The sequence below is a fragment of the Terrapene carolina genome, unplaced genomic scaffold, assembly GCF_002925995.2.
Source record: "Terrapene carolina triunguis isolate 2854851 unplaced genomic scaffold, T_m_triunguis-2.0 Scaffold53, whole genome shotgun sequence".
Taxonomy (NCBI): Eukaryota; Metazoa; Chordata; order Testudines; family Emydidae; genus Terrapene; species Terrapene triunguis.
Window position 1 is genome coordinate 10,304,424 of NW_020664404.1, and position 19,606 is coordinate 10,324,029.

General features: G+C 50.8%; 1 protein-coding gene across 1 annotated transcript; it reads left to right on the forward strand.

The window, feature by feature from the left end:
• The first annotated feature begins 1,388 nt into the window (after positions 1–1,388).
• Positions 1,389–7,980, forward strand: LZTS1 (leucine zipper tumor suppressor 1). The gene is made up of 3 exons (XM_024217711.1): positions 1,389–1,742; positions 4,758–5,579; positions 7,303–7,980. The coding sequence occupies exons 1-3, from the start codon at positions 1,389–1,391 to the stop codon at positions 7,978–7,980; spliced, it is 1,854 nt and encodes a 617-aa protein (XP_024073479.1).
• The last annotated feature ends 11,626 nt before the right edge of the window (positions 7,981–19,606 follow it).

The window sequence follows — 19,606 nt, forward strand, 5'->3', positions numbered from 1 at the left end:
CTCTGCTCACTCATACTGGTCTCCAAACAGATGCGCGGGAGCCCCAGGTGCAGCCGAACGAACCATTTCATTTATGTCCTACCATACTTCGAGACAAAGCCCCAGCAGTCTGCTTGGAAGCTGGTAATAACAGCCCTCCAGCACGGACCAATGAACGCGCCAGGAGGTTGTCAGGATGACTAACAGAAAGCTGCCCAATGCCCCACCACAGGAAATCACATACTGCTTTCTGTTACCTCCAATATACCATGGATGTGTTTGCTGCATTAAAGCAGTTTGTTTTTGCAGAGGGCCGGGCTTTAGGAACGTGATTTTGACTATGTACAGCACCTGGCACAACAGGGTCTTGGTCCGTGACTGGGGCTCTTAGTGTACCGCAATACAATAACAATGAGAGTCAGGAGCTAAGAGCCACAGAGCTGGCTAGCACCTGTTGAAGGTGACACACCTTGTTTTCAGAATGCCCCAGTCCTGGGTTAGACTCCCTCCCTTGTCCATTCTGGCAAACAGAGGCTGCAAGTCATTAAGGAAAGACCTTGTCCACATGTGGGAATAGCCCCGAATCAGCCACCGGTGGTGGGCAGTCAATGCAGCTGCAGAAGTGCTTGCCACTGCCGACCCCGGGAGCAAGCCAAGGGTTTTCCCGGCTAAGTTAATTGGGTTGGCCCTCGTGGTCAGCACTGGTGCAGCTGCACCAGCTGCTGAATCAGGACAGTTCCTGAGTGTAGACAAGGCCTTAGACAGCATTCTGAACACTCAGAAGGGAGCCTGGCTTGTGTGTGTGTGTGTGTACACGCGCACCCACAGCCCCTCCCTGTTCACCATGTTGGGTGCCTGCCGTGCTGTCTGTTCGCTCCGTGGGACACTGGGAGCACGCCCCCTCTGTGCTTCAGAGCCTGGACCTGGGGAAGTGGCGAGAGGGACCTGCAGTCTCTGACCCAAACAATGCTAGGTCCCTCTGCCGAACCTGGCAACAAGGGGAGGGGGCAGTTTTTGTGGTGTGGACACTTGTCCAGCAGGAACTGGAATTGGACCCAGCCGCTTAAATTCAGAGACTTTAAGGCCAGAAGGAACCATTATGATCATCTAGCCTGACCTCCTGCACAGCAGTCCAGAGAACTCCCCCTCTGGCCTTCCCCCCCACCCCCACCCCCCGTGATCCCTGCAGCCCCCAGCAGAGAGATCTGAAATGGATCCGTGCACTTGAATTCCCTGTTCTATCCTCTTCCATTCACTTCTTGTCTCCCGCAGGTTTGCAACTCCTGGGTACAGCGAGATCTTTGCTATGACTGCAGCACAACCTGTCTCCACCCTTAGCCAGGACGCCACTGTAGAAGACACTCCTGGGGTCTCCTCTCTCCTCTACATGCCATCAGCCCCGGAGCATCATGGGGAGTGTCAGTAGCCTCATCTCCGGCCACAGCTTCCACAGCAAGCACTGCCGGGCCTCCCAGTACAAGCTCCGCAAGTCGTCCCACCTGAAGAAGCTGAACAGGTATTCAGATGGGCTGCTGAGGTTTGGCTTCTCCCAGGACTCCAGCCACAACAAGTCCAGCTCCAAAGGCAACAAGAATGAGGACTTCTTTTACATCAAGGTCAGCCAGAAAGCCCACGGCTCCCACCGGACAGATTACACGTCACTCTCCAGCGGGGACCTGGGCAACCAGGCAGGGGCGACTGGCATGGACTTTGGCACACCCACTCCCCAGAAACTGATGCCATTTTCCAATCAGCTGGAACTGGTTAGTAACAGAGACCAGCCACACTGTGTCTAAGGCCTTGTCTGCACTGGGGGCTTGCCCCAGTTTCAGCCAGTGGAGTAGCTAGTGGCGTTAATGCAGCCTTTAGGGCAGACAGACTGTCCTGCTAGTTGCGCCAGTGGAGCTGCAGCTGTGCAAATACAGTAGCAGCATATAACCATTTGCCTTGTCTACATTAGGTGCAGCTACACTGACGGCTGAAATCAGGGCAAATCCCTACAGCAGAGAAGACCTAGGGATGGGTGGGATATGACCAGTTGCAGATTAACTAAGGGAGAGACGTTGATTACGGCAGCACAAGGGGTTAGGACCGTCAGTGTGATCCAGTGGTTAGAGCAGACAGAGTCAGACAGCAAGTGTGAAAAATCGGGACGGGGGGGGTAATAGGAGCCTAGATAAGAAAAAGACCCAAAAATCAGGACTGTCCCTATAAAATTGGGACATCTGGTCACCCTAACAGGACTCCTGGGTTCTATTTCCAACTCTGCCACTTTGGGAGAGTCACTTTGCCGAAACAAAATTCCCAATTCCACCAGCTGATTGAAGGCCACTAGAGAGGTGCAGAATTGTTAATGTCAAGCCCCAGGAATGGTTTAGTTTGAGATTTCATTCCAAACTCCAAACCCAGACCAGTTTCCCGAGAAGTTTCGCTCAAGTTAGCCTGGGACTGGTTTATAGCTCCCAGATAGTCACTGTGCAGCCTCGGGGTTTTGGGTGGAAACCCTGGTGGCACTCAGCGGGTTGGGCTGAGTTTTGCACTGAGTTGCTGGCTTCGTTCAAGTTCATATTGGAGTTCAGGAGGCAGGCAGGGAAACCTGTGTGGACTTAAACCAAATAAAAGGTTTGCCAGACCCCACTGTGAACTGAAACTGCCAAGATTCCCCCAGCCCTAATAGCTCCATGGCTGCTCAGTGTTCATGTGATTGAGGCTTGCGACATAGCAAGCCAGCCCTGGTAACAATGAAAGGGAGGGAAAAGAGAAATAAAAACGGCGTAGAGCTAAGACACAAAAGAGGAAGGATGGTTGTGAGGTCACGGTGCTAGCCTAGCACTTATGAGATCTGGGTTCAGTTCCTTGCTCTGCCACAGAATTCCTGTGTGGCCCTGGGCACATCCCTTAGTCTCTCTCTGCCTCAGTTCCCCATCTGTACAGTGCGGATAATAGCAGCGTCCTACCTCACAGTGGATTGTGAGGATAAATGCATTAAAAGATTGTGAGATGCTCAGATACTATGGTAACAGGGGATATGTATGTACAACAAAGGAGAAACACAAGAGTCTATAAAGAGGAGGCTTGAGGAAGCTTTTCACAAGGCAGCCGCTACTCTTTAAACAAGAACTTGGTTACGAAGGAGCTGAGCGCTCCAGTCAAGCTCTGACGGCCAGAGCCAGGAATTAGATTGATAGCAGGTCCCTGTCTGTGCTGCTGGAGAAGCTGCAGTTTACAAACAGCTTCGCACCGCTCCTGCACTGAAACGTTTCCATGACCAAGTGTGGCTTTAAGGGCACTCACAGCAGAGCTCTTCCAGTGACAGGAATGAGCCAAACAATCCCTTCTAGGGCCCCAGGCCAGCAAGGGAGCAAGGCCCTGTGTAAAAAGTAGTACACATTTGCCTCAGGAATCAGAGCTTGTGATCCCCAGATGTTCAAAATAATTAAAAGACTGGCCCGGTGCTACAGGACACGGGCTATCTGCCCACTGGTAGTTGGCCCAGGAACATGGCCTGTCCACTATTGCCAAACAATCTCTGGACCATGAGCCCATGTTACAAGGCAAATAGTTTTGGGACTCCCCTCCCACCTAGCCCTAAAGAAAGGGAGAGTGGTCACAACGCCCCAGTTGTGAACCCATGATCTAGTGATTAGATCAGGGCCTTGTGAATCAGGGCTCCTGGGCTCTGAATCCTGCCCCTTGGGTTGCCATTTGTACCAGTGCCCACTGAGTGTAACATGCCAGGAGATCAGACGGGAGGAGTTCTCGCCCCGCTTTGCCCTGGTGCAAATGACTGCACCAGGCACAGGGTACTGGGGAACTGGGCCCCAGGGCTCCATTCCCTGCTTTGGGAGAGGCGTGTTCTCTGTTGGGGAAAGCAGGAGCCTGGGTTCTGTTCCCAGCTCTGCCCTTGAGTCACTGCGTGGTCTTGAGTAAGTTCCTGAACCTCTGGACCTTAGTTCCCCATATTGTCTAAAATGGGGGTAACACCCCCTCCCTCTTTTTGAAGGTACTTGAGATCCCTGCAAATATGACAATTATTTAGTAACCAGCCAGCCACATTCTCCTTTTCAGTGACTGGGTTTGCTGCGTGCCCCCTGCATGTTCCCATCCCACAGCTCCAACCCTCATTGGGGTAGGCAGCAGCTCCAGGGGTGAGCCGAGAGAGAGCGCTATCCCTTGGCTGAGCTGCCAGGAGCCGGGCTGTCACAGGGCACCGTCCAAGGAAGCAACGGGAGGAGAAGCCTGAGGTACCGCGAACATGCCTGCTACACCGTTTAGACCCAGCGGACACAGGGTATTTCAGTGCATCTGGGAACAAACCGCAGTTACGTCCTTGAGAGAGGCAGAGATAGGAGAAGCAAAGGTAGCTCCCAAGGGAGGAGAGTGGCTAGAGGCTAAGCTGATTCTGGAACTCCGAACTTCCCCCATCTGCCCCCCCAGTGGTCAGCTAGTTACATGCAGTGTTGCCAATTTAGTCCTTTTCGAACACCTCCCTCTAATTTCAGTTCCTGGGGACGCACTGGAACGCAGGCCAGCACAATTCAACAGGCGGGGATCTCCCTGCCCGCCTCCTCAATCCCTCCGCCTTCCTCCCGAGTGGGGCAGCCCCGCAGTGAGTCAGCCAGCAGGGTTCAGCTATGCTCTGGGACCCTCTTGCAGCCTTAGCTGCCAGGACCCTGCCCTCCTGAGGGTGGCATTAGAAAACCTACAAGGGATTAAGCAAAAAGGAGTAAGATCTGAGGCCTTGGGTACGCACTGATCAGAATCTCTCTTCTCTCTAGGGCCCAGAGAAGGGCGTTATAAGGCCAACCGCCTTCAAGCCAGTGATCCCCCGCTCAGGCGCGATCCTCCACTCCTCTCCGGAAAATGGCAGCCACATCTCCCAGCAGCTGCACCCTCCAGACAAAGCGAAGGATCAAGAACTCAAGCCCATGTTGTGCTCTGGAGGTTTGTCGGACTCCGGCAGGAACTCAATGTCCAGCCTCCCCACCCACAGCACCACCAGCAGCTACCAGCTGGATCCCCTGGTCACCCCTATGGGGCCCATCAGCCGTTTCGGGGGCTCGGCCCACAACATCACCCAGTGCACCATCATACAAGACAGCAACATGATGAGCCTCAAGGCGCTGTCCTTCTCTGACAGCGGCAACAAGATCCTCAACCCTGGAAAAGCTGCCCACCACCACCACCACGAGAAAGCCTCCTGCATCCGGTCTCCCATCTCCACAGATGAGTCCACCATCCAGGAGCTGGAGCAGAAACTGCTGGAGAGGGAAGGGGAGCTGCAGGAACTGCAGTGCAGCTTCGAGGAGAAGGAGGCCACCTCCTGCCAGGCCTATGAAGAAAAGCAGAGGCGCTGCAAGGAAGAGCTGGAGGGGCTGAAGCAGAAGTGCAACAAGCAGCTCAAGCAAACCTCTCAGAAGATGCAGCGGACGCAGCAGGTGCTGCACCTCCAAGTGTTCCAGCTGCAAAAGGAGAAGAAGCAGCTTCGTGAGGAGCTGGAGAAGCTCATGAAGGAGCAAGACCTGCTGCAGACCAAGCTGCGGTCCTATGAGAAAGAGAAGACCAGCTTTGCCCCAGCGCTGGAAGAAACTCAGTGGGAGGTGAGGCAGTGCTCTGTTTTGAACACACTAAACCCACACAAGTGGGGGGTCCAAATTGCTGTGACTGCAAAAATAAAAACATGGGTATGCACATGAAAGTAAGGCGATTGCACTCACAGCTAGGCAGGCAGGCAGGCAGGCAGAGACAGTAACTGTGCAAACAGGTGATTGCACAGTTACCCTTTTTGGGGTCTACCAATGCTTTGTGGCTGAGCTCATTCACACTGTCTGTCGCATTTATGAAGCATCCAGAAATCTAGTATTTAGGCACCTAAGGCCCAAACCAGAGCTTACTGAAATAAATGCCAGTTGCCTTTGCATTAAGGGGGCTTTCTGGATGCCAGCCTGTTTTTCTGTGCTCACATATACTGCACTGAATGTTGTTGTGTTGGAGCAATTTGTGAAGGTAGTTATCTGCTGTGTGCATGGATGCGTTATTTGTAGGCACAGAATACAGAGCCTGTCTATTTAAGATGTTTTTCTTGCTTGCCGGGCATGTGGAGGCTTTGTAACATATTGATTTTGATTGATCCTGTGCCCCTCATGACATCCTGGCATCTCACATCATTTAAAGACACAACGACGACATTTAAAAAACCCTGTTATTAAAATAACTCAGTTAATGAAACAGCCAATCACACAATACTTCCAGCTATAGCCTGTTGCCCCCTCATCCCCCAAGGAACTATAAAGCTGCTTTACTTACATGCTAAGTAACTACCTGGGCTTGACTTGGTCAATTTATCAGCGTATTAAAACCTTCCCACTGCATGCCTGTGTTTTATATAATCTCCTTATTGATTTGATATCGTTTAAAAAAAAAAAAAAAAACAGGTAAGCTGCTGAAAACTCAAGCAGCATTCCCCTCCCTGCAGAATGAATGAAATATGGTAACGTGTCCATTACAAATGGATGTACAGAGCCATTGCTATTGATGGACTATTGTGTACATTAGAGGATGGCAGCAATTCAAAATTGATTTTAGCCCTTCCCCCCTCCCGCCCCCATGTGCTGATTTGTTTTCATATTTCTATTGATTTGCTCCTAAACTGAAAACCCCAAAAATGAAACTGTCAGGGGGTGCCCACACCGAGCTGGGAGCAAGGCTCTGGGTCCAAGCTCAGAGCATTCCCCGGAGCCTCTGCCAGTGTTGCAACATCCACATCGCTGTTTGGAGGGTGCTGGCGCAAGTCCCATCGACACAAGCTTGTGTAGACATACCGTTAAGGGCCAGGTTTTCAAATTAGCCCTGTGCTTTTGTGTGAACGGTGGATGCTGAGCCCTTGGAAATCTGGCCCTGAGGGAGATAGGAGCTCAGTGCCTACTGAATTTCAGTAGTATTTGAGTGCCTAGCCCCCTCATAGGCTCCTTTGCAGTGTATGTCAGGATCAAGGCTGGGATTGTCAGAGACCCAGCGCAAAGTTTAGGCACTGCATAAGCCCCACTCTGGGGACTGAATTTCACCTCAGTGAAGCTATTTTTGGGCGTCACTGATCTATTTGCAATATTCAGGGATGGTGCCTGGGTGTAAAAGTCCAACAGGTAGTGTAGAACTGTGCTAAGAAAAGGTTTCTCAGCCAGGACTCCAGGTTCTATTCCCACCTCTGCCATGGACTGGAATTGGATGGAGCACGGGTGAGTGACATGGTGGTTTTTGTACTGCTTTGGCGTGTGGTTTTTAAGCGGGGGCCCTAACGCTGGCTGGTTGGTGTCCCCCCCATAGGTGTGTCAGAAGTCTGGCGAAATCTCCCTCCTGAAGCAGCAGTTGAAGGACTCCCAGATGGAGCTCAATGCCAAGACAAGCGAGATCCTCAGCCTGAAAGCCCAGCTGAAGGACGTGAGGGGGAAGATGGAGGGACTGGAGATGAAAAGCCAGGACCTGGAAGACTCCCTTCGCACCAAGGCCATGGAGCTGGAGGTGTGCGAGAACGAGCTCCAGCGCAAGAGAAATGAGTCGGAGCTGCTGAGGGAGAAGGTGAACCTGCTGGAGCAGGAGATTATGGAGCTCCGGACGGAGCTGACCATCCTCAAGGAGCAGCGGAGCGATGGGAGGGATGGGATGGCCTCCGCCAGCCCGGCTGTGGGGATGATGGAGGATGTCCAAGCCCTGCAGGGGGAAGTGGATAAGCTGAAGGCGGAGCTGAAGGAGGAGAGAGACAAGAACGAGCAGATGACTTCCGGCTTCCAGCATGAGCGACAGATCTGGAAGGAGGAGAAGGAGAAGGTGATCCACTACCAGAAGCAGCTGCAGCAGAGCTACCTGCACATGTACAAAAGGAACCAGAACATGGAGAAGATGCTCCAGCAACTGGCTGCAGGGGGAGACGGCAGAGAGCCCATCGACCTGGATATCCATGGCACCGATGTCCCCTACGAGGACATCATAGCCACAGAGATCTAACGAGACCTGCTCTCTCTCCCCCCCCACCTCACAGCAGTGGGGAGGAGTGTCTCTTTCAGGCAAGGACTGAGCGGCACAGCCCCATGGGTCTGTTCATGCCAGACAGCCCATGTACAGTTTGGATGAGCCGTGTATGTGTTAGCCAAGCTGGTTGCCCAGCCAGCTCAAGAGCCCCTGGTGTGGCACCGTGATGGTGCCCCAAGCTGCCTGTCATGTTGTGGAGGTGAAAAAAAGCGACTCCTGCTAATGGTGACGTGCCGGCATCCGCCCTTCGTGTCTGATGCATCCTCAGCAAGATGCTGGTCACCCACTTGTAGGACTGAGAAACGGAGGTGGGGTGGGATGGGTGGGGAGGGTTGGGGATTGGAACAGGAGTTTAGCAAATGATTCTGCAATCAGGGAATAAAGTGACACACTGGCCAAAATCTCCCAGGGGTACAGTAGGGGCCACTGGGTCACAGTGACTAAGGAAACCAGCCCCCTCCAGTGTGTAACAAACACATTGGTCCAGCCCCTGGAAGGCGGCGGCCAGGGACACACTCCTCCTCCTGAGCGCCACGGGAAATAATGCCTCATTTCAACCACTGAGCCTGGGCCCAAGGGCTAAGGAACACACTGAGCCAATCAAAAAAATCTATTTATCTTCCTCCAGGGGATTCTGGTGTCTAGGATTTGCAGGCTTTTATTCCTCTGCATCTCGAGTCCAGTGGAACCCGTCCAGACTCCAGTCCCTACAGGCCAAGGTGGTATTTTCGCCATGCCAGAGACTTGGATTAGCATCCCAGATCAGCTTCTTCTCTCCTTAGGTTAACATGACCTCAAGAATGACCACCCCAACTAGTTCAGGACCAGGGACCAAAGGAAGCCCCATCCATTTCTCCTTGGCTAGCAGGATGACGGTGGGTATGTTGGAGGAAGGGCTGGAAAGTAGAAGATGCCTCATAGTCTCTGACAGGGACTAGGATGAGGATTGATCCCGTGCCCTCAGGCAAAAAAGAAACAAGTTCTTAGAACTGCCAGTAGAAGGGGACCAATCTCCAGGGAACATTAGCTGACAGTGCTTATCAGTTCAGCTTTGTGCCGCCCCAAACTGCTTCATGCCAATGACGCCCATGACTTCAGCTCTGGAGGTGAGACAGTCAGGCTTGTTGGTCAGAAAATGCTGAAAGAGTCTTCACAAAAAAATGTTGAACATTTCATAATAATTTTCATCCGGCAGGTTTTCAAAAGGAACCTTTTTTCATCTATTCTAAAGCTTTTGCAAAACGTTTTTATTGCAAATGTTCAGTTTTGAAAATTCTGAGTTTAGAAAATTTTCAGCATTTCAGTTTTAGAACCCAGCCCCTGCCCCCTCCCTCCTTTTGTCATTAAAAGGGGAAGGGGAGAAAAAGGAAAAATAACAAAAACTGAAAACACCAAATCCACAAATGTTTAGTTTACAGGTTTCATTAAAAAAAAAAAAAAACCCACACAATATTTTTTTACAAATTTTTTTTTTTTTTTTTTTTTTTGCAAAGATTTCCATTTTAGGAAAAATAGCCACTTTCCAACTAAAATATTTTTTGTTTGACAAATTTTGACCAGTCCAGCTCAGCTTCTTGCTGCTTTTTGTGTCTGGTTGCCTGAGGAGGATGGGGGTAGTCTGTGCTTTTGGGAATTACAGACTTCCCACGTTTTACTAGGTGCATAAAATTCAAAGCCATGTAGCTAAAAGCACTCTTTGAAAAGCCTGCCTTGTGTTCTTCCCGTCCTCTCTCTCATCGTGGAGCTGGGAGCTACCAAAATATCGGTCCATCTCATTTTTTCCCATCATGTTGGTCATTTTTATTTGTGTTTATTTTGTTCCCCACTCTCATTCCATGATCAAAGTTCAGGCTAGAAAGAAAGAAAGAAGCTTGGCCCTCAACAGCTGCTAAATATACTCTCATTACAGTTCAGATCCCCATATTTTATATGCCAGCCAAGCACAGGTGGGGTCAAGGCCAACTTGGCTACTGTCAAGATCCACCAGGTGGCAGCTGCTGGAGTTTGGCCATCACCTGTTTTAGATTCACTGGCCAAGGGTCCATTGTTCCTAAAAAACACCTTTTAAATCACTACCAAATATTTACAGCTTTCTTTGGTTTCTTGGATTTTAGTGGTCATGTGGAAAAGAGAGAAAATCCCCACACATAGCTGAGCCAATGCACCTCGATCCTGACCGCCGTCTCTCCATGCTGTTCTAGCCATAAGGAAACCACCCCAAGGTGGGACTGCAGGTCTTGACCCGGAATAACCGCTGATAGTGCAGTGCTGAACAGTCCCACCCTTCATTGCCATTGTGTCCTATCCCTGACCCAGAAGAGCCTTTGGTACTGTGGTCCCCTCTTTGCCCTGCAGGTGCACCTCCATCCTGACCCGCATCACTCCGTTATTCCAGGCCTGGGCCTCAGCAGAGGATGAATTGCACCAAGTCTCACATAGCCAGGGAGGGGGGTGGCTATGTGAACCAACACTAGTGAATGACTAAACTGAGCCCTGGGGCACTCCTCTCACATGTGACCTGATAAAGATTTGGAGCTCAGGGAGTTGATGCTCCATTGTCCTGTACCCTGCGCTGTCACGTTCACCAGTACAAGTGGGTGTGAAATGCTGCCATACCAGAATGGTAGTTCTCTACACCCACTTTGCACCAGCATAAATAACTGCAAAAGATGCAAGGCAATGGGGGGGGGGGGGAGAGAATCAGGCCCTAGGTTTCCAAGGGGAAAAGGCTACTGCATTATCATCCTCCCATCTTCTCCACATGCCAGCCAGGAAGCTGGGTTTAAGGATCTACCCTCCAGAGTAAAAACATGCATAAATTACCATTTCCAAACCACACTCATCTCTGGAGAATCTCCTCTGAAGCCAGTGTTGCTACCCTAGGGAGAAACCTGCCTCAATAGGTATCATATGTCGAGCTAGGAGGCAGCTTCCCTGCTCGCTCTCTGATTCCCCCGCATGTTCCCGCCTATCGAATGCTGACTGCCTTATTATTCTCCGTGCCATTAAGTCGGTGGGTTCTAGGCACAGCTGGTGACAGGAGCTTGCAAGAGAAAAGGATTTCGTTTTGTTTTCTAGCCCAGGGCTTAAATCTTCCTGCAGCCTTTCACGGGAGGATTACAAAACTCCAGCATGTAAACCAGCTCTGCCGAACTCAGCACCTGCCAAAAGCTGCTGTGAGCAAACTGGGCTTCATTGTCCTCACATTGGTGCCGGTTTGATCCCGTTGTGAGGGCAGGTCCTGCAATGGCCAGAAGGCACAAAACCGAATTCTCAGCCACAAGCCTCTGAACGCCTTTTCAGGGCATGGGGATTTTTAGTGCCCAGGAAAGCTGGCTCGGCAGAAGCCAGAAGCCTCTATCCATGGAACAGGTACGGGATTGACAGCAGCAGGTCAGGAGTCCCTGACATGCTGCCTTCCCACCGTGCCCCCCGCTCCTCTAAGAATGAGAGGAGAGTTCACTCTCCTAGCCAAGCCTGCCAATCAGGAAACCAGTCTGTGCCAATTGCAGTGGGGTTTGTAGTGCAGTGGGGACACTAGTCCCCAACAGAACTAGGCCAAGATCCATCAAACTCCCTTCACGTGGGTTGGTGCACAGCCTCCAGCATTCAGCCATGACCCTCTGGGCATGAATTCAAACTGATGAGGTAGAGGCAGTCACCCCTGAGCCATCCAATTCCTAAGCCAAAGCTGGAGTTCAGCCAGTGGTCTGGAGGTGAATGGACTTTACATTCTATTGCCAGCGCCCCAGCCTACCAGCTTCTAAACTCTGAAACCAATCTGTGCCTTGTGTGTTTCCCCAAACAAAGCAAAACCAGGCGTCATTCTGGAAACTATTTACATTTGGATCAAACGTGACAGGTGGGCAGCACAAGCTAGTCTTTTCCTCTGATAGGTTAGAGAAAAGGCTTTGGCCACCACCACCATCCCATCTACTGTGCAGTCCCCAAAATCAGAACCCAACACTCAAGGGTAGGAAAAGGCCCAGCCCATCCACCATGCGCTGATTCTCCGTGGCCCCTGCATTTTTTGTCATCATTTCCACCAATGCAAAGCCACTGGGCTGGATTTGTATCCTGCAAGCCAGCCCGAGTAAGGGGCAGCACTGATTAGGAAGAATTCCACATTTTAATGTTGCGCTGATTCCTTCTCTTTTTTAATCAAAGGAAACAAGCAGTAAGAAAGTGGCACCAAGTGTCTGTTTTCAGCTTGCTCTTCAATACCAAACCCTGGGCTGGAATTTCAGAGGTGTTGAGCACCCATGAATTGCACCCAAGTTAATGGAAGCAGCAGGTGGTCAGCACCTCTGAAAGATTGGGTCATGATTGTGATGTGAGAGATCCTCATGATGATAGGTAGGTAGTGCAATCCACAGATAAGGCATAGCATTACAGAAAGCTTACCTCCCATTGGTGCACAGCTAAGTTCAGGCACATTAAGGCTCTGAGCCTGCAACTACACGCATATGCTTTGTATCCTGTAACCCACACAGAGCCCTGTTGAAGTCTCCAGGGTATCACACAGGTGCAGATACAGGATTGGGAAGTAAATGATACAGCTCTTCAGAGAGAGCCTCAAACTACAACATCTGCATCTGGATTCTGAACACCTAGAAGTTCAGGGTGGTTTTTGATAGACCCATTAGAAAGATAACAGCTATTTATAAAATTTGGATCCAGTTTCAGATTTCAAACCCTAGGCTCTAGATGTTACCCATATCTTCTGAAAAGATAGGTTGGGATATAATTTGAACAAAAGAAAAACTATAAGGGAGCAAGACTATTCCGAACCTAAAGGCCAAGTCTTGTGACTTATCCTGGTCCCTTCTGGTATTACAATCTAGAATAATCCAGATTTCAGTCTGACCTCCTGCAGAACACAGACCAGAGACTTTTCCGCCCAGCAGTTCCTGCCTCTCGTGGCAGAGCTACAGCACACCTACTGGAGGCCAATGGGTAAGCGCCAGATGCAAATGGACCAAGAGATGCAAACGATACAGCATGCAAGAAGAGCAGAATTGTTCCTGACCAGGATCCCTTGACTAATTTTCCACAAGGCACCAGCTCATGTCTCATTAAGGCCCTGCTCCTTCCCCATTTAAGTCAAGGGGCACAGTCCCATTGACTTCAATGGCACCCCATGGGAATTCCTTGTATCACCAGCCCCGTATCTTCCACAAGCGCTGTACAATGTGATTGACTGGAGACGCTGCCTTTGCACAATGCCGTGTTTGACTTTGACCGTATGCATTGCCAATGTGTCACTCTTACGCTGTCCCACCCACCCAAGGGGAGAGGCCAGGTTTTAGTCTGTATAGATTAGATATTACCTTTTTTCTGCAGGTTTTTAGATGTTATTTCTGGTGACTGATGTAAACTATGGTAATTTTATGTTTTTATTTATATTATAAATAAATTTTTTAAAACCTATCCTCATTCTCTCTAAGTGGTATTTTTTTTATAGATGTTACACCCAGAAGGGACCACTATGATCATCTAGTCTGACCTCCTGCATCTAGCCCAACAACCTGTGGTTGAATAACCAGTCATGACATTATAATCTAAATAGACAAGGCAGACAAAGGAAACATTATTATCCCCATTTTACAGATGGGGACCGGAGGCCCAGAGAGATTAAGGGACAGATTTGCAAAGGTATTTAAGCACCTAAGGATGCAGATAGGTGCTTTGGAATATCCCAAGGCACCGAAGTGCTTTTAAAAATCCAGCTAGGTACCTATTTGCCTCTTTAGGCACCTAAATACCTTTTCAAGTCTGGCCATAAGTGACTTGCCCAAGATCAGACAGGGATTCTGTGGCAGAGGTGGGAATTGAAACCAGATCTCCTGAGTCCCTGGCCAGTACCGTAACAGTTCTTCCTCAACTTTAAATGAGTGCTACTTCAGCAGCCTTAAATTGTCCAGTCTGGCTTACATCACAGCAGTCGAGGTTGCTAGAAGAAAAAGCTAGGAAAAGATCATGCAGTGATGCATGGATGCAGAGAGAGATTTAAAACAATATGCGCAGTGACATTTTAAGTGGCATGCACATTGGCAGAATCAATCCATGAACCAAACATCCTCCTAAATATTAAACCTAATCCCCAGAGTCCCTTGCCCGTAGCCAGCATTGCATCGTCTCTAGCACACAGTGGCTTGTTTTGAAATGCCACAAGGTCCCGCTGGAATCCAGGCTCTGGTTGTGATGGACAAGAGCCAAGATCCTCAAAAGTATTTAGACTCCGAACTTTCAGGATCTGGGACAAAGTGCCTGGAGAGATGCCACCTCTAGGCAACAGCGGAGAGTTCAGTCTCCATTCAGGTTTTGGGCCACTTTTTATTTTCCCCTCTGCTGTGTTTGTAAAGTTGCTCCCGAGTGCTGGAGCTGCATGCAAATTCTCATGAGTCTGGGGGCTGCTGCGATCATGGATTAGTTTTGGGGGATGGGGAGGAAAGAGCAGAGATTAGCACCCCTTCTACCATTTCCCCCACAAAAATAAACACAAATTTCATTGACTTTGCAGACAGATGTGGGAGGGGAGGGAGTTGACAGGCCAAATGTTGTCCCCCAACAATCCAATACCCCACTCACAGATTAATAGATTTTAAGGACAGAAGGAACCATCATGATCATCCAGTCTGGCCTCCTGCATATCACAGGCCACAGAACCTCACCCACCCCTGTAGTAGGCCCATAACCTCTGGCTGCATTACTGAAGTCCTCAAATTTTGATTTAAAGACTTCAAGTTATAGAGAATCCACCATTTACTCTAGTTCAAACCAGCAAGTGACCCCTGCCCCATGCTGCAAAGGAAGGTGAAAAAAGCCCAGGGTCTCTGCCAATCTATTGTAGAGGGTAATTCCTTCCCGACCCTAATATGGTGATCAGTTAGACCCTGAGCTTGAGGGCGAGACCCACCAGCCAAACACCTGGGAAAGAATTCTCTGTAGTAACTCAGAGCCCTCCTCATCTAGTGTCCCATTTCCTGCCGTTGGAGATATTTGCTAATAGACGTCATGGATGGGCCATGTGCCACTGTAGGATATCTCATTATACCATGCTCTCCATAGCTCACAAGTTAGATTTTTGGCCCCACTACTCCCCTTGGGATGCTTTTCCAGAACTTCACTCTGATGGTTAGAAACCTTTGTCTAATTTGAAGCCTAAACTTATTGATGGCCAGTTTACATCCATTTGTTCTTGTGCAAGCATTGGCCCTTAACTTAAATAACTCCTCTCCCATTCTGGTATTTATCCCTCTGATGTATTTATAGAGAGCAATCATATCTCCCCTCAGCCTTCGTTTTTGTTAGGCTAAACAAGCCAAGCTCCTTAAGTTTCCTCTCATAAGGTAGGATTTCTCCTCCTCTGATCATCCTAGTAGCCCTTCTCTGCACCAGTTCCTGTTTGAATTCATTCTTATTAAACATGGAAGACCAGAATTGCACTTAATTCTAGAGGAGGTCTCACCAGTGCTTTGTATAATGGTAATAACACTGCCATATCTCTACTGGAAATACCTCACCTGATGCATCCTAGGATTGCATTAGACTTTTTTCACAGCCTCATCACATCGCCAGTCATCCTGTAATTGACCAATACACCAGGGGTGAAAGTAACTTAAAGGACTTACCGGTACGCCAGAGTACTGAGCAGGGGTGTGGCCTGAACCAGAAGAAGCGGGACTCCGGCTGCGGCTGGGAGCCCCGGGGCCTTTAAATCACCTCCGGAGCTACCAGCTGCAAAGGTGGCTGGGAGCCCCGGGGCTCAGGGGCTACTTAAAGGGCCCGGGGCTCCGGCCGCCACTATTGCAGCAGAGCTCCGGGCCCTTTAAATCGCCGATGGATCCCTGCCGCCGCTACCCCAGGGCTCCAGCAGCAGGGCTCGGGCGGTGCTTTAAAGGGCCCGGGGCTCTGGCAGCAGGGCTTGGGTGGCGATTTAAAGGGCGCAGGGAGCCCCGGGCCCTTTAAATCACCAGCCTGGGGAAGCAGGTCTGGTCCGGCACGGCGTACCGGCTCTTGCCGATACGCAGTACCGGACCGTACCAGCTTCCTTTCACCTCTGCAATGCACTCAGGTCTTTCTCCTCCTCTGTCGCTTCCAACTGAGAGCAAACATTCTTGTCATTAGTCCCTAAGGGCACGGCCTTGAACTTTGCACCATTAAATTTCATCCCAGACATTTGGGATGCTCCCCCATTCCAGCATCACATTAAGCCAGATAAACTCACCCCCCTCTTCCCTCAGTGTCAGGGTATACACACTCCCCTTTCATTTGCATGGCAGGCTGCTGGGGTTAATGAAGCAAGATGCTGTTCAACCAGCTGCCTTCATTTTTCCCTTTCCTGTTCTGCTAGCAGGAGCCAGCAGCAGTTCCAGAGGAGAGGCACTAACACACCAGCATGACTTCCCTAAGAGGGCAGCGTGCAAGTTGACACTACAGGACCTCCCCCGGCTTTGACTCATGAAACTCCCAGGCTGTGATTCCAGCTTATAATGAGACGGGAAATGCCAAGCCCAAGGGAGAGCCAATCTATCGATTTTCTTTTAGATTCTTGGCATCGGAAACCAAACTGGAATCAGTGTTATTGGCAGATGCTGCTCCTAACACACACGCACATCCCTCCTTATTCACATCCCTTCTGCTTTTGCGGAAGCTACCAGCGAGGGCCGTGACTCAGTTATTAGGCACAATCCACTTCCCCATCTGCTACCTACAAATCCGAGTGAGATAAACACAGGGGGGCTGACTTCCTATTGCCCTCATGCAGTTATTTACCCCAGCGCACAGCGAATGCGAATGCTATGGGATCAGGATAGAGCTGATTGGGGTATATGACCACACGCAGCGCAGGGCAGTGGAGAATCAGGCCCAGTCTATTCTATTCTCCTTGCAGTCACAACAGCTCACACTGGAAGACCCCAAAGTGCATTTCAGCATATGCCTCCGATCTTGCAAACGCACACATTCGTCATTGCACCGAGTTCCAGGGTACTAATCACACATCAAGTTACGCCTGCGATAAGTCAGTGTTTGCAGGCTCTAGGCATCACGGCTGTCACTTCAACCACAACTGAAAGGCAGCCAACTCGGGGGCAGAAGGCACCACCCAGCCAGACAATAGGCATACAACTGGGGGTGGAACGTTTCAAGGAGGGCCTCAATCTTTTAAGATCTTGTCTAGAGGAGCTACACAAAGTTAATTGCTAGGAAGTCTCTTCAGTGGCATTCTCAGGGTCAGTGCACGGCCCTACATATAGGCAGGCAGACAGCCATCTTCTGGGAACGCTGCTTTGGGAAACCCTGGTGAGCTGCAGGTTCGCTCAGGACAATGTATGTCCCCTGGCGTTTTCATCCAGAGCCCTCAACGCTCTTTACAAGGGAGGGGAGTATCATCATCTCTGTTTTACAGATTGGGAAAGTGAGGCACAGAGAGGAGAGGCGACTTGCCCAAGGTCACACATAGGTCAGAGTCAGCCCAGAAGAGAACCCAGCTTTCCTGAGTCCTAATGCAGTGCTTGCTCCACTAGCCTACACAGCCTCTCTTGTGCACCCTATAGCCACAAGGGATGCTCCTTTAGTATAAGTAGCGAAGCACTTGCTTGCACGTATGTGAGAGGCTGATAGCTCTGGTTAGAGCCAGGCATAGTCTAGATGGGAGCTGCATAAACTCCCCCCCCTGCAGCGCCCACTCCCTGCTGCTCCAGTCCTAGGCTCCCCCACCCAGTTCTTCTGATGCAGCTCAGGGCTTGTCTACACTTGAAAAGCTACAGCGGCACAACCACAACACTGCAGCTGCAGCGCTTCAGGGTAGACGCTACCAATGCTGACAGGAGGGCCTCTCCTGTTGTCAGCGTAGGCAATCCACCTCCCCAAGGGGCAATAGCTAGGGCTACGGAAGAATTCTTCCATCAACCAAGTGCTGTCAACATCAGGGGCTAGATCAGCTTAACTATGGTGCTCAGGAGGGTGGATTTTTCAACCCCCTGTGCAATGTAGCTGGTTTGACCTAACTTTTTAGTGTAGACCAAGGCCTTGGCTACACTTGCGAGTTACAGCACTGTAAAGGCTCCCCCAGCACTGTAACTCACTCCCCGTCCACACTGGCAAGGCATTTGCAGCGCTGTATCTCCATGGCTACAGTGCTGCATGTACTCCACCTCTCCGAGAGGAATAGCGAGTATTACGCTGCCGCTGCAGCACTGCGGCGCCAGTGTGGCCGCCCATTGCGCTGTGAATGGCCTCCAGAATTATTCGGCAGTATCCCACAATGCCTGTTCTAGCCACTCTGGTCATCAGTTCAAACTCTACTGCCCTGGCCTCAGGTAACCAACCATGTGACCGACCCTTTACATTCCCCGGGAATTTTAAAAATCCCCTTCCTGTTTGCTCAGCCCGGCGTGGCGTGGAGTGCTATCAGCGAATCTTTCCAGGTGACCATGCCTCCACGCGCCAAGCGAGCCCCAGCATGGAGCAATGGCGAGTTGCTGGACCTCATCAGTGTTTGGAGGGAGGAAGCTGTCCAGTTCCAGCTGCGCTCCAGCCGTAGGAATTACCTTCCCGAAGGTATCGTATCAAAGGACATGATGGAAAGGGCCCATCACCAGGATGCCCTGCAGTGCAGGATTAAAGTGAAGGAGCTGCGGAGTGCCTACCGCAAAGCCCGCGACACAAATGGCCGCTCGGGTGCTCCCCCCGCGACCTGCCGATTCTACGAAGAGCTGGATGCGATACTTGGGGTTAACCCCACCTCCACTCCGAGCACCACCATGGACACTTCAGAGCCGGTGTGAGGGGGGAGGAGGAGGAAAACGGGAGTGATGGTGGTGGGCCGGATGGAGACACCCCGGAATCCCTGGAGGCATGCAGCCAGGAGCTCTTCTTGAGCCAGGGGGAAGGTAGCCAGTCGCAGCGGCCAGTACTTGGTGGAGGACAAACAGAAGAGCAGGTTCCCGGTAAGCGTTTGTTTTTTTTCGGGAAGGAATTTTTTCGGTGCGGGCTCTTTGGGAGAGGAGGGTTAGGCATGCATGCCTAGATGCGGAATAGTGCATTGATGTGGTTTATCACATCGCGGTAATCGGCCTCGGTAATCTCTTCGAATGTCTCATCCAGAACGTGTGCAATGCGCTTGCGCAGGTTTATCGGGAGAGCCACCGTGGTCCTTGTCCCAGCCAGGCTAACGTGTCCGCACCACTGTGCCGCGAGGGGCGGGGGGACCATTGCTGCACACAGGCAAACTGCATATGGGCCAGGGCAGAAGCCGCATTGCAGTAGAAGACCCTCCCTTGCTTCCCAGGTCACCCTCAGCAGCGACATATCGTCCAGGACGAACTCCTGTGGAAAATGTTGGGACAGTGTTCAGTGTAGGTGCCCCCTGCAGCTGTTGGCTCTCCCCAAGGCACAGAAACCCAGAGGACAGTACAGCCCTGAAACAATCAGTCCCCCTGACTCACCATTTTGAGGCTCCCGTGGGTTATGTGTGCTCTGTTTGGGACGGGAAAATTATGCTATTGTGTAGACCCTGTGTGTGCCCTCCTTAAGTGCGGGGGAAATCATTACTCTGTCTGCTATAAACAATGCTGCCTCTGTTAAATGTTGCATT